The sequence below is a fragment of the Lissotriton vulgaris genome, chromosome 5, assembly GCF_964263255.1.
Source record: "Lissotriton vulgaris chromosome 5, aLisVul1.2, whole genome shotgun sequence".
NCBI classification, from domain to species: Eukaryota; Metazoa; Chordata; class Amphibia; order Caudata; family Salamandridae; genus Lissotriton; species Lissotriton vulgaris.
In genome coordinates, this window is record NC_141693.1 from 268337985 (window position 1) to 268364523 (window position 26539).

The 26539-nt window shown below is 45.8% G+C and overlaps 1 protein-coding gene across 15 annotated transcripts in view; it reads right to left on the minus strand.

Annotated features, from left to right (window-relative positions):
• KIF1B (kinesin family member 1B) overlaps positions 1 to 26539 on the minus strand; it is a 1388545-nt gene that overhangs the window by 1085245 nt on the left and 276761 nt on the right. For 9 of the 15 annotated variants that reach the window (XM_086921354.1, XM_086921352.1, XM_086921351.1 and 6 more), the window contains exons 10-12: positions 17189 to 17206; positions 16641 to 16716; positions 16454 to 16532 (exon numbers count right to left, since the gene is read on the minus strand). In XM_086921354.1, coding sequence (XP_086777480.1) covers positions 16454 to 16532; positions 16641 to 16716; positions 17189 to 17206 — 173 coding nt within the window. The remainder of the gene's footprint in view (positions 1 to 16453; positions 16533 to 16640; positions 16717 to 17188; positions 17207 to 26539) is intronic. The other 6 variants (XM_086921360.1, XM_086921359.1, XM_086921355.1 and 3 more) reach the window with 1 other exon arrangement.

Consider the following 26539-nt stretch of genomic DNA (forward strand, 5'->3'; position numbering starts at 1 on the left):
TGTTGAAGTTTGAAGAAAGATTTTTCGCGTCAAAATACTTGAAAAGTAGATTTCGAACCGGAGCGGAAAAGTTTCATCCGAACCCAGTGGCGGGAAAAAACAATCTACGGATGGAGCCGATGCCCATGCGCACTATCGTCCAAGGGAGGAGTCACCTATCTCGTGACTACAAAGACTTCTTCCAAGACGACAACAACATGCAATCATCCGAGCCCAACGCCAGGTGGCGATCTAATGCACAGTGTAAGATCTGCAGCTCATATGCCTCGAACCAGTACTTTCTGCCATCGTCTCTTCTCAGCTGTATATCTCAGGACGATGGGGGAGGATGACACCTCCGGGAGGTCTGGAGTGCAACTACAAGCCTTTGGACCTAATTGCAAGATCACTCCAGTTCTGACACAGGTAGTGAAAAATGGCATCCAATTCATCTTGAACTCGATATATTCTATAGGGTGGAGAGCAACCACATGAAGCCCACTATGGGAAGAAGAGATCAGAAACAAACAAAATTATCCTTTGATCCTAAAGTGAGGGGCACACCATAGATTAAAACAGCACTCCACAGGATGAGTACACACATTGGTGGAGCCTCAGATTTCAATGAGAGGGATGTGAAAGATATTCTCAGGGGCTTGAGTAGCATTCTGTGGAACATTAATATTAAGACTGGTTCCATCTCAAAGTGTGTACAACGCCTATCAGAATGTCTGGCCAAGCATGCAGCAAAGATCGATCTCACAAAAAGGAGAGCCTCAGATGTGGAAGATAACTTTACGTGCCAAAGTAAGACAACCACAGATATAGCCAAGATTCTGAAGAGCATTGGAACGAAAAATCAAGACCTGGAAGTCCCACTATGCTGAAATAATGTCAGGGTGGTTAGGGTCCAAAAATCAGCATTGTCAGGCAAAGTGGAGACATCAATCGAAACAAGGTTCATTAAACTGTTTAGCATTTAAAGCTTTCTGAAAGTTTTCATAATTGAAAAGGCCTATTGCCCATAGCACCAAGTGCTGTCCTTTGAGCTCAGTCATGACCCATCGCTGCACAAGTACTCAGTTACAGAGACAGGGACACTTTAGGACAGTTGGGTAAAAAAAAAAAAGATCTTCAATTTCACACTATACGGATTCCACTGCTGTACAGGTGGTTCACAATACGTTTGCAGGAGTCAAGAAAAAGCTGTAGAGCTTAAATCTTGAGTCTTGAATACCCAGCCTGTTAGAGAGACTCCGTAAAAGCCTACATTTTCACTGACCCACAATTGGCGAATCAGTCCCTCAAGAAAACTTGAGAAAGAGTCAATGCTCCTCTAATACTATATTGCCCGCAGCGAAACAAAAGCAATTAATGACTGTATTTAGAACTGAGCAAACTGAAGCATCCTGGTGCGATAACATTTGTATGTTTAAGGTTAAAATAAATGTATACCAGAGAACCTAGGGCGAACTTTAAGGGAGAAGTTGCTAATGTGTATTTTCTGTGCATTTATGCAGAAGAGGTAGTCTCTAGATAACTTCATAGGGACAAGTGTTCCGTGAGCAGTTTAATCCTTCTCTAATACAGAACAGCAGTGCGGAGTTGACAAATTAATGTTTTGCAATGTAAAAGGTGTTGCATAGGTTTTAAACTTAGAAATGATTTAAGTGTGAAAAGGAATACCAAATTGCCCAAATACGATGCATCTCTCCTCTTTTTGGCTGATAGCCGAAGAGAATGGTGTGGTACCATCAGCCCCTATTGGCAGAGGCCATTTGCTCATGCACTTCAGACATTTTAATGGAGGATTAGACAAAGAAATGTTGGTTACCTCTTCATTGTTAGTACAGAGGGCGGCTCCCAGCACAAGAGCTTTTAAGCATAGCTAGAGTGGAATACATGGTGTGGCCGAATAGCCTAGGTATGCCAGTTGCAGAACTGAACTTCCTGAAGAGGAATGTTACAGGGTTAAAGGATTGCTGTAAATCTAGAAAGATTACTACTTAATTTTAAAGACACAAAATAGATATAGCTTTGCACCAGGAAATCCATCTGACAATTAGAAATTAGAGCCCTAAAAACAGATCGATTGTGTAGTACCTGCTTCTTTGCGTAATACATTATATACTCGGGGGCTAGGAGTGGTGGTCGAGGGAGGCAGCTGCGAGTGCTCCAAATACAAATTAAGAAGGAAGATATACACTGCTGCAAGTGGTAATACAAAGTCTACATGTTGCCTTACTGAATGTATCTTGCCAGCCTGCAACTTCGTGAACATATACATGGAGTGCTGAAGGGGGTACCTTCACGTGCACCCTTGTGAGTGAGGACAGAAGGGGGAATGCAATACTGCACTTGGCAACGCCTAAGACAGAATTAGCTCTGCACCAAGGGAGCGTAAGACGCTAGACAGAGCAATTGCATACATTGTAAGCACATGGGCTGGTAGATGTGTGGAGAACAAGTCAACAAGCAGATGATGTATATACCTTTTATTCATTGGTACATGGGGCCCCCATTCTTAGATCGATTACTGGCTTGCAAAAGAGATGGTTATCTTCTCGTTGGGCGCGGCATATATCTTCCACGAAACCTCTCAGACCTTACACCGGTACTCCTGGAATTAGCTACCCCCATAGTTGTGCCATAGCAAATATTTGGAACTTGTTCGCTGAAACAGTGTTCACATCAGAAACACACAAAGAAAACTAATGCAGCCTTGGTAAATGAAGCAGGTTCAATTTGGGGGGGGGTCTTTATATGGGCATTTTTTTTCTTAAAATCAATTACATCAATTGTTAATTGTTAATAAGCTTAATGGCGTGGCCAAGCCGGCCAAGATGGTGGGCGCATCGCCCTGGAGCTCCGCACGGCGGCCCAAAAAATCACCAATAATCCATGCCCCAAATACCCTAAAACCCCACAGAAAACCTACACCCAAGCAGCTGCCATGGAGAGACGTTTGGTGAGTCCGGGGTCATGACTGTGGCGACGATTCCGGCAACATGAGCGGTACCTGGGGTACCCGCAATATCCGGTGGAGCTACCTGTTAGATGAAGAGGAGATGGGTTGTGGATTCCCCCTCGGCCGTCAACTACCCAACCGGATTTTGGGCAGACTTTTCTTTGTCTCTGTCGTTTCCCCCTCATACCCTTTCACCCCCACCCCCTTCCCCCCAAACTTTCCCTTAGTCTCTCCGCTGGATCTATACACTAACCCTTTTGCCCTCACCCCCTTTCCATTCCTCACCCCTTTTCCTTTTCTTCTATGCACCTAAAAAAAAATGTCTGGTATCTTTTGTAACTATTTTCCCCTCGTCTCTATGTCCTGTCTTTCTCCTACCCCTTTACCCTATCCCCTTACCCTTCCTGCTCCATTCACCTTGTTCCCCTATGTTTTTTAAATGCTTTTGTTGATACTTATGTAACTTTTAACTGATGTAATTTGCAACATTATTGTCCCTCATGTAAAGCGCTCTGTTTCCATTGGGTCTAGCCAGCGCTATATAATAACTCACTAATTAAATTTGTTCCCATTAAGTACTCTTTCTCCCTTTGTCTACCTCTCTAGCTCCTAGCTCCTATCCCCTCTCCCCTGAATCGCTCACCTTGCCTGCTAGTCTGCCTAACCCCCTGTCCTTTGTGCCCTTTGACTAAGCACTCCTTCTCCCCTTGTTGGGGAAAGATCCAATATTTATACTCTGGAGTCTCAGCAACCCGCTGAGAGAGTCCACTGCGCCAAGGGAGCCACTCACAGCTGAGGTATGGTATGGCACCCCTTACCAAAGCACTCCCCCTCCCCTTTTTGGGGGAAGGATCCAGTATGTAGGCCTGGAGTCTCAGAGACCCCTTAGAGGGTCCACTGCGTAAAGGGAGCCTCCAGCAACAGAGATAGGGAAGTGATACCACTTCCCCTGGGATCACAGCTTACTGGACTTTGGACGTTGCTTTGACTAGTCTACAGGTTTGTGTCCCGCACGGCGCCGGAACTTGAGGCGCGCGGCGGGAGGTAGTATTACGATGGGGACCTCCAAGACGGGCCAACACTCACGGGGCCATCATAGAGCACGGTGAGCAGATGACAGGCGGCCCCTCCCCCGGGAAAGAAGCTCAGATTTCGTATGGACCCCGCATGAGCTGACACCCGCATGGTGCATAGGACCAGGTGAGTCTGGAGCCTACTCCCTCCCGCCCCACGGCGACGGGACTCGAGGTATGGGGCGGGAGGTGGGGAGGTATCGGTGGGCACATATCAACATCCACGAGAATCAGGCCTGCTGCGGACGTCATGGAGTGGCAGACCGAGACGTGGGCCCGGCTGAAACTGTCCTGTGGTGCCTCGGGATGCTGCCTGTGTCCCCCTTTGGCCTTCCGGAGCGCTGGAGCACCACAGGGGGCAGTGGCAGGTTTTAAGCCTGCGCGCTGTGGCCGAAAACATTGCTTTGCCTAGGTCCCGGCTCCCCTGCTGCAGCACGGCCGCTTTTTCCTGCCAAAATGGTCTGGGGGTCCTGACGGAATTCGGCAGCCGTGTCCTCCCCGCTCCGCTGGCCCCTAAGCCCTATTAACAAGAAGCTGAGGGGCGTGTGCCGGAGAGGTTGGATCAAGGGTCCACAGTGCACCTTAGCATTGCCACACTAAAACCTGGGGACCACTCTTATCTCCCCTCCAGACAACGCGGTGCCAGACTACACTTGGTCTCCGGAGCAATACGATTGGAGTTGGGCCTAACCGGGATGGCCAGGAGTACCACGACAAGGATGGCACCTGGGTCCCCACTGAGTGCTGAAACCTGGGGGGCGGCGGACGACGGGGATCGGCGAGGGAGCGATAGCAGGGGAAACATTGATTCCAGGATTGTGAAAACTCATCCAATTACCCCTAACCCCGCCCCCCCAAATACAAGACATGCAGAAGGGCTCGAATTCCCTTCATAGTCTCCTGGAGACATTTACAGATCACGTAGTCACGCCCGGTCAGGTCTGTGGGGAGGCCAGATCGGATACGAGGCAAGCATTACATGTGATAGAGCTCACGCAGGAAGTCTTCAGCAAGATGAGGATGGACGAGAACAAACCGGAAAGAGCAGGACACGGCAGTCCACAGTCACCGGGGTGAGTGGTGGTGGAGCACAATACAAGACCCCATCTACAAACAGCAGTGAGAAGTAAAGCCGGCATGGGGCGTCAGCGCGTAACAGGAACATCGCGGGCCCCAGAGAATGACCTCCCCAGATCCTAACGTCGCCCAATCGGAAGGGAAACCCCCTCGCTCAGAGTCCCTGTCTGACAAGCTAGATAAAGTTCTCGCGGCCATAGAACACTCCAGAGTAACCATGGAATATTAATTTGGTGAACTAGCCATAGATCTTAACCTGCTTCGGGATGAACAAAGGAAACTGGCGGACAAAGCCAAACAAGGGGAAAAAGCGCTTCCAACTATAGAACCACAGGTGCAGCAGCAACAAGACATTCTAAAAGACCAGCAATCCTGGATAAAGATCCTGGAAAATAAACAGGACGATTTAGAAGGGCGATCCCGCAGGAACAATATCCGCTTCATGAATCTCCCAGAAAGAGTGGAGGGATCTAACCTGATCCGCTACATCGCAACATGGATCGCAACATTTACACAAGAAAAAGACCTGACCCACTTCTTCTCTATAGAGAGAGCACACCGTGTTCCGGCTCGCAAACCACGACCGGGACTACCACCCGACCATTACTCTTGAAATTGCTCCATTACCAGGACAAAGACACCATTCTCCATGCAGCTAGGCAGCAGGGGACGCTTTGAGTGGAAGATTAACAGGTCATGCTATTCCCGGATTACTCCCGAGCCGTTCAACAGAGAGCTACCTTCTTAGCAGTTAAATGCACCCTGCGCTAAAAGAATGTACAATATTCTCTACTATTACCTGCCCGTCTTACAATTATTCATGACGGAACCACACACTTTTTTTACATACCGCGCAGAGGCTAGTAGCTGGGTGGAGCAACACTTGACAAGCCTGGATGATCCCAAGAAAACGCAAAACCATCAACCACCCGGCCGCTCAAGGTGGCAACTCAAAAGAGTCACCCTTACACAATTAAGCTCATGGTCTAGCTCAGCTACTAACAACTCCCCGACCTAGAACAAATCATAACAGAGTGCAGGAAGGCACTGGAGGTAGCTATGCAGGTGAAACTAACATGAGAAAGCTCGGATGGAGAGGGAGGACTGCACTTGTTCACCGCAGAAGATGGCAGCGGCGCGCACACTTCCAGAGAGGGCTCAGTGACACCCCCGATGGTGACCCCTCAAACGGCAGACACACGGATATAAGACACAATCCTCCAAGCGGCACAGAGGAGAAGATACAATTTGAGACCTGGATGCCCGAAGAGAGGACAGTGCCCCGACCAGGCGCGGCATCGCCGAGGGCAGTCATGATCACTGCAAGGCCGAAGGCTGAACACTGAACAGTGGGTGGCAGGGAAGGGGAAAGACTCCTTTGGGCAGCCCTACTATGCCATCTACAAGTGGGCGGCCGTAGAGGTGGCAGCTGGGGGAGATGTAAGGTCACTCCCCTAAAGCAATGAACTAAAGTTAGCATATGAAGTACAGTTTGGACATATCGCCTCGTACAATAGGTCCCCCACGTTGGGAATGTTTCCCGTTATTTAATCTTACCCCTTCCCCATCTCCAGTTCCCCGAGTACACTTAGTGGAGTAAGGTTACGGAAACGGAAAACGTAGAAGATATACAGGTGGCTGGCGATGTGATGGGAGAGGAGAGCGGAGGGTGGAGGGGACATCACGCAAGGAGAAGCCCCAATTAGACAGCGGACAAGATGGCAACCAAAATGCCTAACACAGATATACAACTCATCACATTAAAGGTTAGGGGTATGCACACTGCAAACAAACTATATGCCATCTATGCATACATAAAGAGGCAACAAACGCAGATAGCTCTCCTGCAGGAGACACCTGACAGCGACAGAGGTAGACCACCTGCGGAAAAAATGGCAGGGCATTATCTGTGCCACAACATACTATGCATTTGCCAGGGGTGCCCTAATCTGGATTAGACCTGGGGTTCCTTTCAGGAAGCAGGCACGAACAGTGGACAAAGACGGACGACACTTTCTGATAACATGATTACTAAAGGGTCGATCAATATTGCTGGAAAGCATATATGCCCCCAATGTAGAGCAGGACCATTATTGGAGCCGCCTTACAGGAGTACTGGCCCAACACACATCGATGCCATGGCTCCTAGGGGGGGCGGGGGGATTACAACTGCACCCTAGACATCAGTCTAGATAGATCTTACTCCTCGTTGGCACAATAACCCACGACCAAACAGACGGCACAATTTCGACACTAGGTAGATCACTGGGCATTGGTAGATGCCTGGAGAGAGCAGAACCCAAACACTAAAATATACTCCTATTACACCATCCTAAACAATTTACGAGTAAGGCTAGATAGATTTCGCTGCTCCGCAACACTCCTCCCCAAAATACAACACACAGACTACCTAGGTAGAGTCTTGTCCAACCATGATGCACACACAGTGATCCTTAGATGGACACCACCTCACCCCAGTGCTTACATGGAAGCTACAGCGGGAGTACCTCACTGATAAGGCGTTCTGCCATGCACATGGGGATCACATCCAAGAACACTTCACACTTCATGCCGGTACAGCGTCTTCCAGATTGATAGAATGGGACGAGTTTAAGGTCGAAGCCAGGGGGCACTGCATCCGACAAATAGTAGGGATATGGAAAACACTGGAGAGTGCATTTCGAAGGGCGGAGGCAAAATTGGCGGGCTTAACAAAAGACATGGATAAAGGAGAAGCCACCCCAGCGCAGGTAGCGGAGGCTAAAACATCTCATGTAGAAGCCATGAAGGACCTCCGCAATATAACTTTAGAGAATATGCAGCCAGAGTACATCGGGAGGGTAATAGAGCGGGGACACTCCTGGCCTGGCTAGCTAAACAAGACAGACACAAAACCAATTACAGAACTCAGACAAAACTGGAAACCCTAAACACTCACAAGTAGACATACTACACATATTTCACGACTATTACTCTGGGATCTATCGGGCCCCGGCGCAGACAACACACCATGAACTGACACAGTTCCTCAGCCCATTCCCTATGCCCCGCATCCCACCTGCAGACAAAAAGTCGTTAAAGACGAGGATCAAGCCCCCGGACGTAGCTCACGCGATCAGAACACTAGCATGTAACAAAGCGCCAGGAATGGATGGTTTCCAGCTCGAGTATTATAACACCTTTGCAGCCTGGCTGATCCCCCAGGTTGTGTCCATGTATGAGGATGTGCTGACTTGAAGCGAGCTCCCGGGCTCGCCCCGGGAATCAATTCTGGTGACATTCCCAAAACCGAATAGCGACTCAATGCTCCCCGCCTCATATTTACCAAACGCGAACTGCAAAATAATGGGTAAGATATTAGCAGATCGTTACAGCCAAATTCAAGACGTAACACCTCGCAGAATCTACGCAAACTGTTCCACATCCAAGACAGAGCAAAAGAACAGTTCCCACGCGCGGCGTGCCTAATTTTAGACATCAAAAAGGCCTTTGATACACTGCTATGGCCATATTTATTTGCCGTCCTACATAAAAGAAATGTTGGTCCAACCCTAATGGCATACACACAACTCCTCTGCAAGTGCCTCACCTCCAGAGTGAGAATAGGCAAACATTTCTGCTCCATTTTCGGTGGAACGAGGGACCGGACAGGGGTGCCCCCTGTCCCCCCTCCGGTTCGCTCTGGCAGTAGAAACCCTGGCAATACGCTTGTGGCAGAAAGGTGAGGTATGGGGTATTCCAATAGCAGACACAGTACACTGTGTACCGCTATAAGCAGAGGACCTCCTGATCTACGTCCGAGATGTCATAAGTGACCTCACCCTAAAATGGGCAACACTACAGGACTTTGCAGAGGCCTCCGGCCTCAAAGTCAATTGGGATAAATCTATGAGTTTCCCACTTAGCCCTCATCTAGCACCTTTGGACTTATCAGTGAGAACCCAGAAAATCGCCTGGAGTACTGCAGCTCCTCGATATCTGGGAGTACGGCTATATCATTATCCCGAAGACCTATACGAAGGAAATTATCATAAGGCATTAGCGGGATTGCGTGCGGCGGTAAACTTCTGGAAAACATTGCCCTTGGCCCCCATCGGACGCGTAGCCATAGCAAAGATGATTATGGTTCCTAGACTGCTTTATCACTTCGCCAATCTCCCTGTAATACCACCACGTTCCTTCTTTCGGGAGTTAGATACACTACTCACAACGTTGAACTGGTGGGGTGGTCGACATAGGATACTTTAAGCACACTATACTTACCCATGTCTCAGGGAGGGCTGGTACCTCCATCCTTTGAAGCATACTTCCTAGCAGCACAATCTTCAGTGGCTATCTCGTTGGACGGCCGAACGCCATACAGGGGAAACAATCACCGATGAAGGCTATGTACCCCTTCCAGCCATCCAGAGACTGCTAATGCTGGTACCAAGCCACTACGCACATACCCTCTACAGGTATCTCTAGCCTGCACGTATTTGTTGCAAATCCACTGCATGTCAAAGGGAAATCCCCTGTACTCCCACTACTCCCATTAGTAGGATTTCCCCGAAGGGATAAATACTATACCACGGGAGCCCTTTAGATATGGACCGATCACGCAGTGACTGAGGTGGAGTCCATGTTTGAGGACGGACAGCTAAGGATACATGCCCAAATGGTTGAACGTTATGATCTCCCACCAGGACAGTTCCTGATACACAGGCAACTCTTGGGATAGCAGCCGACATTGCTGGGATCTAAGTGAAGGGGAACCCCGACACACCAGGTGCTGCACACAATCCTGCATATGGGGGCGGGCAGACACTTCCTCATCTGGCACTACAAAGCGATCCGGGAACTGATCAGTACTTTTAGACGCGTTACGGCAGAAATGGGAGGACGAGGTAGGACGGGTATTCCATGATAAGGAATGGGAAAAGGCGCTAGTGTATCCAAAAAAGGTATCTAGGAATGTGCGCTTCAAAAATATCCACTTCAACATCCTCCACCGAGCATACCTCATGCCACACAGACTTCACCGTTTCTATCCTGATACATACTTTGTGTGCCCCCGCTGCCAGACCACGGAGGCGTGCTTTAAGCATATGTTCTGGGATTGCACAACTATCCAACAGTATTGGGATATGGTACACCGGACACTTCGAGCGACGGTCAATCTTTCAACCATCACCACATGGGAGGCATGTGCCCTGGGAATCTTCTGCAAAAGAAAGACCGAAAAGTTACAATGCCGCTTTACATACCTAGCCATTCTCTTAGCAAAAAGGGGGATAGCCATGCACTGGCGGGCCCCAGCGGGCCCCCCAGAAGAGGCCTGGGTAGGCCCTATGAAAAAATGTGGTGCAGCGGAAGAGGTATTGAGGGATGAGGAGGTAAAAGGGACACGTAAATATCCCTTATATATGGAATTGGCACAACTACTAATCCAATTCACTCAGGAGGCGACAACAGCGGTAACACCTGAGGCCTCACAGCCTCAACCTCAAACTCTGTTCCTATCCCCTATGGGACAGACAATAGCCAATACCGAGCAGCATCAGGACACAAAGCCAACGACATATATGGGCCATGCCAGACAGGTTCCCCCACCTCACACAGACGGTCTCACCCGACCCCCCTCTCCCCCTTACACACACACAGCAGTACACTAAAAATGGACCATAACCATCCACACCACTGATCATCACCGATATACATTCCGACCGCTCCCCACCTTTCCCCACCTCTGGTTTTCCCCTCATAGTGAGCAGTTCTGTTCTCCCCCTCTGTATTTCCGAAACAAATTATTCCGATTGGGAATGCGATCATAAATCCTATTCAATGACGACACGCAAAGGTAGAGGTGAGGGCGAAACACCAACCAACACCCCAGGGACACCCACTCAACCAGGCTCCACAAAGCATACCACTGTATGGAAAGTTAAGCCAGAGGGTAACTCACGGACTGTCGTACGGTATCCTATCCAATGTGTTTGATGTGCGATATGATTGTGGAATTCTTCTACACAGGTATCATTCAAACACCTGCAAATGCATGCTAAAATATGTTAATGATGAAGTATCAACTTGTAATGTAAAATCCCAATAAACAAATTTAAACAAAAAAAAATCATGAAAATCAATTGTTAATAAGCTCAACATGTTGGAGAGGGGGTTCAAAGAACTTGAAATATCTCAAGTTAATTCCCCAAGCGCAAAAATCCTTAGACCAATTCAGGCTAAGCTGGAAGAATTCCACACAGAAGCAGAACATACAGTAACATTTCTGGGCAGACAATCTGCAGCAAGGAAGTACAGTGAGAGGTACCAGCCGAGAAGAACCTTCGTACATCTGTTGAGACCATCCTGGGCAGGACACAATATAGCAGGGATTGAAAGACTAGATTCAGCTATTGTGACAGATACCCAAGGTATTATAACGAGATTCCGATAATACTATGAGGGGTTGTATACAACCCAGATAGCACATGACGATGCCAAGGAGATGAGCTACTTGGATCAAGAGATAATGGAACGAATAGAAAGTGACAATCGAGAAGTTCTAGGCTGTCGAATAACCGTTGCAGATATTACCTAGACATGTCACATGGGATAGCCTCAAGCTTCGATGATCAGACAGGTGCCTTTAGAAAAGAATATATATACCTATTAGCTCCTTACATACTGGACATGTATGCAGAAGTGCATGATAAAGCAAACTGCTTCCCACTTAACAAAAAACTATAATAGTGACAATACTAAAACCAGAGAACCAAGATAAGAAATGTGGTTCGCATAGACCCATCTCGTTCGTAAATATTGACAACAAGATCACAGCTAAGGTCATTTCAAACAGGTTACAAAAATGTATATGGGTACTGGCGCAACAAGAAAAAGCAGTTTTCATATCCTGGATGTTTACAGTCTGAAACCTCTGCACATTTTCAGTACTATTTATCAGATAAGCCTGGAAACGCTGTTAGCAAGGTATTTCAGCGCAGAGAAAGCCTTCGATTCAGTGGAGTGGGGATTCCTAAGGAGGGTGTTGGAGAGCATGGGACTGGGACTTTAATAGTGTGGCTCAATGATGCGGCAGACCCTGATGCAGAGGTCTAGCCCGGGACCAGGGTTCAATTCCCCGCCTCGGCGGGTCTTGGGTTCAAAATTCCACGGACCTGATAATTCTCGCCTCGGTGCCTATTCCAATCATGGAGTCCCACTCTACAACTCTGGGCAATAGCTTGCTTAATCTCCACAACGGCCCCCACAACGCTAAGGATGCCTGGCCTCCACCTTGGGGGTGCCCAGGAGTGGACACCTCACAGGGAAAGCCAGGATAGGTTCCACAGCGGTATTTGTACAAGCGCCTTGAGACCCTTGCGGGTGAGTAGTGCGCTATACAAGTATCAATTTACAATTTTTATTTACAATTTACAATATTACATTTGATCAACCCATTCATTATATATGGGCCCGACATCTATGGTCAAAATTGGTAATGCTTGGTCCTTAGGATTCTTTCAAACTAAAAGCACCAGGCAGGGATGTCCACTGCCCCCCTACTAGCTGCCCTGGCAAGTAGGTTTAGAGAACTACATTTGCAGAGAGGGCTATGGTTCCCTGGAGGAGAAAATAAGGGAAAAAAAACAATCTAAGGATGGAGAGGATGCCCATGGGCACTGTAGTCCAGGGGAGGAGCCACCTATCTCGTGATACTTCGAAGACTTCCAGGACAACAATGTGCAATCATCCGGACCCAACACTAGGTGGCGATCTATGGACAGATATGAATTCAGCAGCCCACATGCCTCGAACATAACTATTTCACTACATGCAAATGAGGTACTGTTATATGCTTTACAAGTGAACAGAGTGCATCCTCTGAATACAGTGCAGCAGATAGAATGAAGGGACTGTCTACAATGATACTGTGGGGAGTACTAGCTTGGCATTAACGCTTAAACCAGGCCTATGGATCTCGAAGCTTCATTAATTGAGTAGTTTCTCTTGCCCTACTCACCCTGGAACACAAAGTAAGCCACCAATTACTCAGGATAGGGTGGACTAAGGTAGGCAACCTCTATTGTGAACAGCTGAAGGTGGAGCCTTAGACAGGCCCTTATATTTCAGAATCAAAGGCACTCCTAGCTCTTATCAATATAATAGAAAATGACGGACAGCGCCAGCTAATAATACAAATGTACAATGAGGCCATGGAGCTGGGAAGAAATGGGTTTAGCTAAGAAAGAAGGGCATGGGCAAACAACTTGAGGCTCGATATCACAGTCGAACAACGGGGATACTGCTATTTGCAAATTAAAGAAATATCCCACAATACCAAACACATACTTTTATACATTTTAAATATCAAGAGCACTTTTGTCATCAGTCAGGCTGCATGAATTCAGGCTGAGACTAGATTTCTGGTGTGCGTGTGTGAGAGGAGTTGCCATCTGCAGGCAATTTGTTTTCCATTTGGCCAGGGAACGGCCAGTAATAAAGACATTCTGGGATCAAATTGTCATTGAGATATGCAGTGTCACAGAAATTAAGTTTCTTCTGTCCTCATTGCTGGCACTACTAGGGCATTTTAAGGAGATCTCATAAGTGAAAAAGGTGCTTCATTGCACTTAAGTGGTTGTTAGCTAAAGAAAGTAAAGCAATGTATTGGGGTAGAGGTCCATGCCCCAAGATGGTGCTGTGCATGAAGGATCCAATACTCTGCTACAAAGCAGGAGAGACTTAATCATTACTCCTAACAGATCAGTCCACACCAAAGGATAATTGATGTAATTTCCTAACTTTTGCCTCTAAGGGCACAGAAAAAACAGCCCGAGAAATGATGTCAGTTGCAGGGGGTGAGGAAATATATGGCTACAGTGACTTTAACAAGACCTTGCTTCTGTTGGTATGGTGGAGCTGGCACCACCTCCCGGCAAGAGAGAGCTAAGTCAGAAGTGTCTGAATTCAGTCTGCCACCTAGGATAATCAAAAGCTGAGGAATCTGACGATAGACTGATGGTTCACCAGAACGACCGCCACCAATGGTAAATAACATTTTCATATCCTAGGCCTCAAGAATCATAGAAATAATTTTGAAATTGATCATTGAGACAATTGATCCCCATCAAAGATTGATTTTTTTTCTTCTAACCTTTATTTGTAATTTTTTAGGGAAATGGCAATATAAACAAGAGAAGTTTCCTTTGCCCCATTAAATGTAACAGCAAATCCCAACAAAGGCAACTATGTCACAGTTTTAACATTTTGCTATATTTAGTATGCAACCAACATACAACCGTCAACTGCAGTTAACTCAGCGGCATCTTTCATAATAAATCTGCATATAATAGTTATTAACCAGACACAGTTTGACACAGTAGCAACTTGCATCTGAACACTCCTCCAGAATAGCTCAGTTAATCGGCTGTACAGTGAGTGTGTGTGCAGCAGGTACTAGGCAGCATTGTCCTGCTCCCTAGCTCTTAGATATTGTCTCAGCCATTCCCAAATGTAGAAAGTGTAACCATCATTTGGTCCAGATTTGGTTGTTCTGCTTGGACATACTCTTTCCATTCTGGATGTTGGCTGTCCTCTTGAAAACCTTATACTTAATTTTCTCCTTCCAAATACATGTTCATAAAATGTTTCTGCTAGGCTGTCAAGATTGAGTGACAGACTTCTTGAGATGTATTTTTAGGGAGTGGCACATTCTGTGGCTGTAAAAAGGTCAATGGCTGTGGAGTTGGGTCTTCTGGGGGTGCTTGCAAAGAAGATGGCTGCTGCTATGGTGGAGGAGTCCTATTGTAAAAGCCGTCCATCATTTCTTTCACTGAATGTATAAAATCCATAGGCATGTGCAGCATGTGTACAGATCGTGACTGTGGAATGTCAAACTAGCGCAACTGGTCACAATAAGGAAGCTTTTGAGAGGTCCATGGCCGTTCCTCTTCTGCATCTCTGTACCCTACAATAAACTGTATATCCAAATCATGTGACCCCTCCCCAACCTAAGAAGCTTCCTCTGAGGTCATACTGTCATCCAAATATACTTGATCCTTGTCAGACTCCTGTTCAAAGAAACAATCACATTAATCAGGCTCTGATGAGGAGTCATCTTTAAGCTGAATTGGTGGTTCTGGTGTTATTCGGATAGGGACACCAGGGATATCAATGGCAGAGTAAAGTTGACAGATGTTTGAGATGTTATGGCTTTAAGTCTACAGGAACATGCTCTTCCACCTTCCTATATCACAGTAGACTGTCTCAAATTGGGGATCCAGAGAAAATGATCCAACTTTAGGGCAAGTAGCCCCTAGTATCTTTTATGAGTGTAATATCTTTGTGTTCGACCAGACGCAGGTAGGGCACAGACAATAGTTGAGCAGGTTAACTGTTTTTCTTACTCTCTCATTTCCACCCCAGAGTATATTATCCAGTACTGATGAACACCAATAAACCCCTTGGACCAGTTACCAACTAGGGTAGAAACATGTCGACTTGATTTAGGATGTAGGTTCATAAATTCCCTCCAATTAACCTAGATACTGTATTTATCTGTACCTGAAATTCTCTTATTAAAGGGCTATCTGGGTGTTTTTAAGATATTTGGAGTTTAAACTCCGATAGACAACGATCTCTAAAACTGCTCCTGGAACATGGTTGAGCCCATCCTGGTTTTTAGGGACCAGGCTGTGACCCGATGGTAAAGCATACCACTACTAGAGTAGGTGAGTTCACTAACAAAAACTAAGAATGCGCTGTTTTGTGTCACTATGGGGACGTATCATGAACATTTTCTAACTCTACCGTGGAGATCAGAGAATGTAAAGGTGGTAGGATACCTTGTTGTGTGATATAGATTTAGTTAGGGAGGGTGTATCCTACAGCGCTCATTTGCTGTATTGAATGTACCACTAATTAAACACGGACTACCGGCAGTTCCCAGCCTGACACTGGAAGAAAATTCAAGTATGTGAATCTAATAAAGATTAGATGCTGCAGAACGAAAATGGTTTCTACATTAGAGCTCTCTTCTAAAAATGCACTTTAAAGGGGTACTCATTCGCTCAACTTCAGGCTTTGAGAAAAGCAGCAGGCGACTGCTCTTTAGCACAGTGCAGTTTTATACAGTCTCTCAGTAAGGATTCAGGTTATCAAGGAACACAAACATTTATGTGCCAAAATAAAGTCAAAACTCATTTTGCTTAACATGGCCTTTCAGCTAATATATGGTGTGCCTTCTTTGCTCCATAAAGCTACTGTAAGTGATATGCATTCCAATAAAAAAATAAAACACAACTCCAGCAAAATACATATCTCAGAACAGCAGGACACAGATAGGAGGCATTATAGCAGCGACTACACACAGTACCTGAGGGTGCTTAGTGTTTCATCATAGTTTATGTCAGCTGGGCTCAGTGCTGCCACCATCGCAGTCCGGGAATTGCCACCTATAGCAAAACAAATGTCAAATACTTAAAAAGTAAACTGAAAAAGGAAGGTGCTTGCTCCCTATGAGTGCTACTATCAAATTCAGTGTGTGATTCCCTGTTCTGTACCTAGATTTTCCCGCAGCAACCAAGTCAGCACAGAGTCTCTGTATGGGATAAAGTCAGTCTTCTTTTTCTTCTTACTCTGAAACACAGAGAAACGTTAATAAAAATAATAATATAACAAAGGAAAGCAACTCTAAAATTAGAATCAGCATGGACCACATGACAGAAAATTGAAATTGGAAAGGAAAGAACAAAGAAAAATAGCCAATGCCAGAAACATCAGCAAAGTAAGGGTCCCGATAACTCGGGATGGAAGTGAATGAAGGAAGGGTGGGAGATTAAACCTCAGGGACCATGTTACTGGTCAACCCATCCTAACAAAATAATCTGCAGATGTAATCTGCAAGCAAAACTATAACTCAAAGGATTAAGTCTATAGATCTCAAAGTAAAACCGTATTAGAATGAGGTCTGATTAAAAACAAAGTATGGCAGCACTACTGACACGAGACCTGTGATGCAATGCAGACCTGAAGATAAACCTTGCAAGGGATACTAAAAGTAAACATTTGTACAGATGTCCCCATTCCAAGGAAGCCAACATTACAGTACCTTGCTGGTGCAATTATCCTATTGGGCGGCAGGAGATGGAAAGAAAGGAAGAAAGAGAAATGGTGATCAAAGGAGCATAAAGTCAGGGAGTAATTCAGAGATAATGTAAAGTTAGATTTGCTCATTTGACAAAGCACTTACAAGAACAGGGCAAGATTAGCAGAAGTATGAAGTCAGACAGAAAGATTTATATACTGCAGATTCACATGGGAGAGAGTCCCTGCTTTTGTCCTCCTCATACTCCTAGGACCATAGTCCTTCACCATTTATGCTTCTCCTTCATTGGAATATATATATTTTTTACTTTACATTGTTTTATTGACAAAACCTATTCAGTGAATTATAAGAAGTACAGAAAGGAGAGCAAAAGATAACATAGGATGATTCCTGTACACCAACTACTTCCCACTTTTTGTAACATTCTTATAACACTAGGTGGCCATAACCTTTTATCAGCGTTCATCTTTGAATAATATTTTTGACAGACCTGCATATAGCCATTCGCTGCAAAAACAGGATATGGGTAAGGCTGCAGTTAGAAACAGGATAAGCCTCTTACCTGCCAAACTGACTTTGGTGCGGGTGACAGATTCTAACTTTTTAGTTAATTTAACTCGCACATGCATCTGCAATACCTTTCCAGTATTATCCTGTGCAAACCTTGAGCCTCCCAGCAACATTCTGTTAACTTAACTGGATCCTCCCTATTTACATTTCGACTGGAAAAAATCCTAATTCCCTTCTTATTACACAGACCTTTATAAAAAGGTCCGCTGAATGTAAAGAAATGTACAATTTCCTTCCCATGCTATGTAAAACTATCGCACACCAGAAAAAGCTACAAAGACATTTCCTTCAAGAGTGCTTGGATTCAATTAGACCTTTTGATGAGACTCAGTGCAGAGGTCCATGAAAATAGAAACTTTACTTACCGGAGACACATTCTTTATTATAGGAATATTCAATTCGTAAACACTGTTTATCTAAACCCCCTCGTAAAACACATTTACATGGAGAGAAAGAATCCCTCCACAGAGCACAAAAATCAATGAGAAGAAAACAAGTTACTTACCTGTAACTTTGGTTCCCCAGTATTGGTAACTTTCATAGATTCCCATGCTTTGTATCATTCCCCGTCGTCGGAATGGGAGCCTCGGTAAATAAAAAATATCATTACCATAGGTACAAAAGAAAAAATTAGGCCTCTGCCTCATCTAATTTTGTAGCCTATCCACCTCTTTTAGTAAAAAGAGACCAAACTCTCTGCAACAACCAATCAAAAGAGCCTCACCCCATACAACCCTCCTGAGAGAGCCTCAGAGCCTCAGATTTTCGTAGCCGTTGTGTAACAGCAATTATCTCAGTAAAAAAGTCCGAGCTTTCCCCGGGGAGGAGGGTGGGCACATGGGAATCTATGAAAGTTACCAATACTGGGGAACCAAAGTTACAGGTAAGTAACTTGTTTTCTTGCCCCAGTATTGGAACTTTCATAGATTCCCATGCTTTGTATCAGAGTAGCAAGCAGTAAGCCACCTAAAAAAGCACATTTTGTTCCATGAATACTGCTATATATCCATATATAAAACCCCCACAGTAAACCAAATGACAAATGTTACCATAGTAGGGGATACAACAAGAGATACAAAATGTGCGAATCACAGGAAGGAGGGACTGTAGGGAAAGCTCACCTCTTATTGAAACAGATTTCTCAGGACTGCCTGTCCAACAGCTGCATCATCCTTCATGGACGAATCCAGGCAGTAGTGCCTCATGAAGGTATGGGTACTACTCCACGTAGCTGCCCGACAAATGTCCTTGATAGGGACTCCTGAAAACAGAGCCACTGAGGATGCCACAGATCTCGTGGAATAAGTTCGAACTCGTCTTTGAAGCGGTTTGCCCGCCTGCTGATGGCAAAATTGGATAGCCAGAAGATACAAACAGTTGTGAAGATTTCCTGAAACGTTTAGTCCGTTCCAGATAGAATTTCAGACACCTCTGGACTGAGACAGGATATCTTTACATTCCTCTGAGAGATCTAGATCTTTAAATTCTCTGTACTCAGGAGCCACGCAGTCAACTGGAGCGATTTGGGATCCGGATGAAGTACCTGACCCTGAGACATTGTCAACAGACGGAATCGGCTGTAGGTGTATTGGCTGATCCTGAGACGAACTTTCGGGGCCACGCTGGTGCAATCAAGATCACTGTGCACGGTTCCGCTTTGATCTTCCTGATTACTTTCGGAATTAGGGGAATTGGAGGAAAGGCGCAGAGAAATGCGCCGTACCAAGCAATCAAAAGCGCATTCCCCAAGGATCCCTGATGGTGATCCCTGCTTGCGTAAAGTTGGCATTTGGCGTTTTCCGGGGGTCGCAAACAGGTCTATGGTCGGGATCCCCCAAACCGTGAAGACTTCGTCGAGGATGGATTGGTTCAATTCCCATTTGTGAGTGAGTGACCTCTGGCAGCTGAGAGCGTCCGCTTTTATATTGAGCGTACCCGCGAGGTGTTCTGCTGACAGCATAATGTTGTGAAGAATAGCCCAGTCCCAAATTCTCTGAGTTTCCTCCTTGTTTGTTGATATAATACATGGCCGTCGTGTTGTCTGTGCGGACCAGCACTGTATGATCTTGAACTCTCGGCAGAAAAGCTTGAAGAGCCAAGCGAATAGCCATCAGTTCCAAAAGATTGATGTGGAACTTCCGCTGACTTGGGTTCCAATGACCACTCACATGTAAATTCTGCAGAACTGCTCCCCAACCTTCTAGTGAGGCGTCTTTCGTCAAAACCATGGGAGATGGAGGGAGCGTGAAGGTTAAACCTTTTGAGATGTTCTCTCGTACCAGCCACCAGCTGCATGTGTCTCATTGCTGGGGTTACCGTTATCCTGTCCTCGAAGGAGCCTTCCGCCTGGTACCATTGCTTGTCCAGCTGTTCCTGCAGCGGCCGCATGCGAAGTCTGCAGTGCGGAATTAATGGTATGCAGGATGAGATCGATCCTAGCAGGGACTTGTAGAGTCGTACCGACAGGGTCTTCTTTTTCTGCAATAGACGAGCTGATTGCATGAGCTTGTGTTGACGCTCCTCCGTTGGGAAAGCTTTGCAGCGTCTGGTGTCCACAATAGAGCCTAGAAACCTTACAGACCTGGCTGGTTGAAGGACTGATTTCTCTATGTTGAGTTGAAGACCCAAGCTGTTGAAAAGCTGGATGCAATGTGAAACCGCCTTGGAAGCTGCTTGAAAAGATGGCGCCTTTATAAGCCAATCGTCTAGGTAGGGAAAGACTTCTAGAGATTGCTTCCTGAGGAATGCAGCCACAGGTGCCAGAACCTTGGTAAATATCCGTGGTGCCGACTTCAAGCCAAAAGGAAGCACCTTGAATTGAAAGTGGCTCTTGCCCACTGTAAAGCGAAGCTATTGCCTGTGAGCCGGATGGATCGGGACTTGGAAGTATCCGTCCTATAAGTCCAGTGTCGCCATGTAGTCTCCTGAATACAGAAGACGTAGAATATCTTGAAGAGTGACCAACCTGAATGAGAGCTTTATGAGATAGGTGTTGAGCTCTCTTAGATCTAAAATTGGACGCCATTTGTCTTTCGTCTTGCGAACCAGGAAAAACCTGGAATAAAAGCCTTTCCCTCTCTGAGAGTGAGGGACCGGCTCTATTGCCCCTTGATTTAGAGTTGGTGGGCTTCGAGACGTAGCAGTCGAGGATGTTTTGCGCTGCTGGCGCCAGGAGAACTGATTGGAGGAAGATGTTGGAACTCCAAGGTGTGGCCACTCCGAATGATATTCAAGACCCACTGGTCTGATGTTATATTTCTCCAGCTTTTCAGACAATAAGAAATCCTTCCCCCACTGATAGTATTGGAGGGGTAGGAACCGTAGACGAGCCAGGAGGCCGCTATTGTCGCTTTGAGTGGTCCCTACCCTGGCGGCGTTTCCCTTGTTGGGGAGAGAAAGAGGCAGATTGTCCTTGCCTCTGCGAATATTGTGGCCTGTAGGATTGTGAGGACCGAGAGTAAGAGGAGTAACGTTGCTGGTATCCTCCTCTGCTGTTATAACCTCTCCTCCTCGCTCCTCGGAAAGGCGTTTTACAAAATTGGAGGTTGCCGAAGGACTTGGCTGTTTCAGTGTCCCTCTTTATCTCCTGCAAGGCATCGTCAATGTGCTTTCCGAAAAGCATATCACCATCAAAGGGCATGTCCAATATTTTGTTCTGTATTTCCGGGTGGAACCAAGTAGCCCAAAGCCATCCTTGCCTTCGGAGGACGACCGAACCTGCCAGAGCTCTGAACGCAGTTGTAGCTATGTCCATCAAGCAGTCACTCACTTCTGCAGAGGTTTGTTCTCCTTCCTCTAAAATCTTCTATGCCTCAACTTTAACAGCCTACGGTAGATGATGCAAGAACGGAGTCATATCACACCACAATTGGCGGTCATAACGGCCTAAAATTGCAAGTGCATTGGAGGTACGAACTAGAAGACTGGAGATAGAGGAGAATCTCTTCCCTACATTATCCAAGCGTCTCCCCTCCTTGTCTGGTGGAGAAACAAAAGGGGCTGCCGGGTTTTTAGACTTCCTCTGAGCTGCTTGCGAGATCACTGAGTCCGGTTTTGGCTGACCAACCAAACGTGCTGGACTTCCTTCCGCACTTTATACTTTTTCTCCAGTCGAGGCAAGACAGGAATTACGGTAGCAGGGGACTGCATCGCTTTTAGTCCCTCAGTCCAAACATGGTCGACTATAGGGATAGAGCGGACAGATCTTTTATATGGTTCCTTGAAATCATAAAGGAAGCAGTCGGTATGCACCGTAGACACTGGAAGGCCAAAGCGCCTAGAAGCTCTCTCCATAAGTTTAAGGAACCCACCTATATCGACAGGTGGCGAATCCACTGGATCTGAAGGAGAGGAAGGATCTTGGATGATGTAATCGTCCCAATCTTTGTCAGGACGAGAGACTCCTGGATCGTCTCTGCCTGCATCCGAAGAATCATCATCATCATCATCATCATCATCATCAGTATCTTGAATGGTCTGAACCTGTACAGGTGGCTGCCGAACTTCCTCTTGCTCTTGAGATTGCAGCTGTACCACTGCCGTAGAGGATGGTGGTAAAGATGGAGGAGGTACCTGAATGGACTCCGGAGCCTGTGAAGGAAACCTTTTCCTATAGTCCGTTAGCATCATTTGCAGGTCCGATATGAGTGATGAAGGCATGGCAACCATACCCTGCGAAACTTGTTGTGGAATCTGCTGTCTAGGTGGAGATTGACGCAGTTCCTCCTCATAAAAACCATCAGAATCAGAGTCCTGACACTTCACATGGAGTTGCGACGGACTGTAAGCCACTCCATAAGGATCTTCATTATCCTCTTCATCCTCCTCCTCTGAATTATCTTCATCCAACAGTAAAGCCGGAGGAAGGGAGTCACCCTTCGCGGAGACGTCATATAAGGAGTGATCTGGCATTTTTTCACAATAATTCTAATCTTTTCCACCTTTGAAGGAGGAACCGTCGACGAGGTCGTCGACGAGAGGCGCGTCGACGGAACCATCATCGACGAGAGCATTGTAGATGGTGGAATCAGTCGATGGAACCATCGTCGACGCAACCATCCTCGTCGGAACCATCGTCGACTGAACCATAGTCGGCGAGGACGTCGTCGACGGAGAATCATTCATAGTCGACGGAGGAGCCAGCGTCGACGGCACCATCGATGAGCTCGACGTCAGGATCAGAGCCGTCGTCGTCATAGCCATAGTCGTCGTCGACGTAGACTTCGTCGTCATCGACTCCACCGTCGGAGTAATCCTTGTTGACACTGAGGATACCAAACTCGTCGACGAAGAAGATAGTCCAATCGTCGACATCGAAGGCTTCGAAGCCGTCGACGAAGCCATCGTCGACTATCCCGCCGACGAGGCAAACTGGAAGAATGAAGAGTTTTCACCGCTGTCGTCGACGTACCTGTGGATGTCACCGTCGACGGGCAGGATTTCTTCACAGACTTGGATTTCTGAGGGAGAGGCAGGTTTTTTTAAACCTTTTGACTTCTCTGAAGATGGGGAGGGAACCTTTCTGTGAAGAAATCACCTCAGCACTCACTCCCACTTTTTCCTTTACACCTCGGTGAGGAGATTTTAGGGGATCCGAACCACCAGACCCGTCAGAGATCTTTTGGGTGGATTTTGAAGGAGGCTCAGCAGAGGTAGAAGGGGGAGACCTACCCCTTTTAACAGATCTTCTCAATGAGGCTGCTGATGAAGACTCCTCACTGTCGCTAGAAACGATGTCCTTCCTGGATTTCATCTTTTGAAGCCAGGTTAAAAGCCTCCCTTCTCGGTCTCTCAAGGTCTTTGATGAAAAGGTCCTGCAGATCTTACATTCTGTAGCTTTGTGGTCAGGGTACAAGCAATAAATGCAATCTGTTTGCTTGTCATCTACATACAGGCGCTTTTTAGAGCAAGTAGCACAAGCCTTGAACAAAGCCTTCTTCTCCTTGTCAGTTATTTTCCAAGAAAAAAGGGTTGAATTAAAGTTGTTTGAAGAAAACTGAGCAAAGACCAGTGGAGACTACCTTAGCACAAAGCGCGGTGGAAAATCTAAGGATCTGAGGGTCTCTCAGGAGGGTTCTATGGGGTGAGGCTCTTCTGATTGGTTGTTGCAGATAGTTTGGTCTCTTTTACAAAAAGAGGTGGATAGGCAACAAAATGAGATGAGGCCTAGGCCTAATTTTCTCTTTTGTACCTATGGTTATGATATTTTTAATTTACCGAGGCTCCCATTCCGACAACGGGGAATGATACAAAGCATGGGAATCTATGAAAGTTCCAATACTGGGGCAAATGTAAATATCCGCTTTCCCTATTTTCATCTTTTAATAAAAATTTTAAACTAAAATGAGGCTTGATAACACACAATGACCTTACTTCCTGAATCCTCATTTCCGCCCTTGAAAGTGAAAAAGAAATTTCTTCTAAAGGCTTGCGGCCTCAGTGAGATGTAGAACAGTAATGTTTCTTTAATATAGGTCATCCATGATCCAGCAAGCAGCACAGTGTAGTTCGCCCATCAGTTTTTTTTAAATTTAGAACAAAGCAATTGAGATACAATTGTCACTAGAGTGAGGACAAATAGTTAAAATAACATTTCATGTACATTTTGTTCCAAGGAGAAAAGGAAATAAAAATGAGGGCAAAGGAGCAGCAGCTTTACGTAACTTAAAACTGACGCTGTTACATAAACATTGAGCAGCACTACATAATGCTCTTAACATGCAGTTGTTTTAGCTCATTTGACAATACTTTAGAACACCGACTTTACATGTGGTGCTACTCTGAAGCAATGGCGAGAGAAGAGGATAATCTGCTCAGAGCTTCAAATAAAATGTTCATGATGCATAACTAGGATTTCAAGTAAGTAACATTTACTCATGCATCAGATTCTGCATTAATAGTCAAACATTCTGAAAAAAAAAAACGATGAACAAGCATCGGCTGGCAAAAATGAAGGCCGATCTTACGTGGGCATGTTCAGTTAAGGGGGATCAATTCACTTTAATAATTGTTCTGGAGTTCAAATACAGAAAGTAATTGCCAGTGAATATATGAATGGACATCCATAAGATTGTCTTGCAAACGTCCAAGATTGGTGCACTTCTAACTAAGGCTGTTTCAGTTATAATGGCTGCTTTGAGTCTAGAGTTTATTTACTTTAAGATAAGACAGCACTACACAGTAAACAATCTATCCATAAATTGATTTTTTAGATGCAGACAAACCTACGTGAAAGGGCCCATTATTGTCAAGGAGCCGTTTGGACCTTTTAAGTCCTTTACCACTGTGTGGGTAGAGAAATAAGACTCGAAGATCCCAAGTATACAGACATCTCTCCGATGGAAAGGAAGGGTTTTAGAAAAATGTGGCTAAGGATATAGCCTGATGAATATGTAGCTTGAAGGCCACTTTTGGTAAAAAGATCAAATGGGTGCTCATCACCGCTCTAGTACTAAAACACTATGTACAGTTGGTGGGGGCTTAGTAACTAAATGTTGCTTACTCTCCATGTTTAATTAACTGCAAAAGAACCCACCACCTTTAACAGCACTACACCAAGCGCCTACGGAGGTGAGGTACATGTTAATGGATTAACAACATTATTAATTGCTCCCAGACATCTGTAATCACATAGACTGTCTAAAGGGAAATCTGACATGGACCTCTTCTGCAAGTTGTAAAAGATGCTAAATGAACCGGTTGCTAAATTCTGGAAACAAAGTGAGGATATTTGTTTTAAAGCATTCAGGTAATTGTTTTATGGACCTGAATGAACACTCCGGTCCAGAAAACATAGTGAATCAGTCTTTAGTAAATATCCCCTTGTGGTTTTCTTGAAACATCCCACTGAGCGCTCTGTTACTACACTGTCAATGCCTGTAAGATTATCTCTGGTGATTTGCAGGTTCTTGGCTATGAGTCACTTCCAGATGTTCCAAGCCTTGAGAGACCGACATCAACTGTGCTCCTGTATGTTTGGCCAGGCTGTAAGATTTGACAGTGTTTGTCAAAATGAAGCATGAATTTGTTTTAATTGATTAACAGAAAAGGGTGCTATATGCACTGCCCTAAGCGTTAGTATCCTGTTATAGTATGGAGATTTCTTTTGGAACTGGTGCCTAGAATCTTGAGGTAAGACATGTGGATGCTGCCGCCCATCATCAAAGGACCAGTTATAATGGTCTGTGACAGAAGAACAAGTTGCTTACCTTCGGTAAAGCATTATCTGGTAGAGACTATCTAGCTGGCATGTAGGGCTGCTGACGTTCATATCGGTGCATAGATCGTCGCCTAGTGTTGGGTCCGGATGATTGCACCTTGTTGTCCTGGAAGAGTCTTCGAAGTATCACGAGATAGGTGGCTCCTCCCTTGGACTACCGTGCCCATGGGCATCCTCTCAATCTTCAGATTGTTTTTCGCCATTGTGGCAGAGATGGAGTATAGTACAGTAAGAAATGTCCATGCAAAAGAGAGAATGCTACAGCTGTAACAGGCACCAGGTAGGAGGGTGGGCAATATGAATGTCAGCAGCCCTACATGCCAAGAACAGATGCATACTGGTAAGTAGCATATTCCGCTCGAGGCATGCGGGCTGCTAAATTCATATCTGTGCATAGACTGTATAGCAGTATCTCCTCTAGCGGTGGTCACCTGTGCCAGCTGCAGCAGTTTGAAAAAGAGTTTTAAGAACAGCCTGTCCTACAGCAGCTTGCTGTTTGGAATGTATGTCTACACAATAATGTTTTGTGAAAGTGTGTATGGTAGACCATGTGGCTGCTCTTCAGA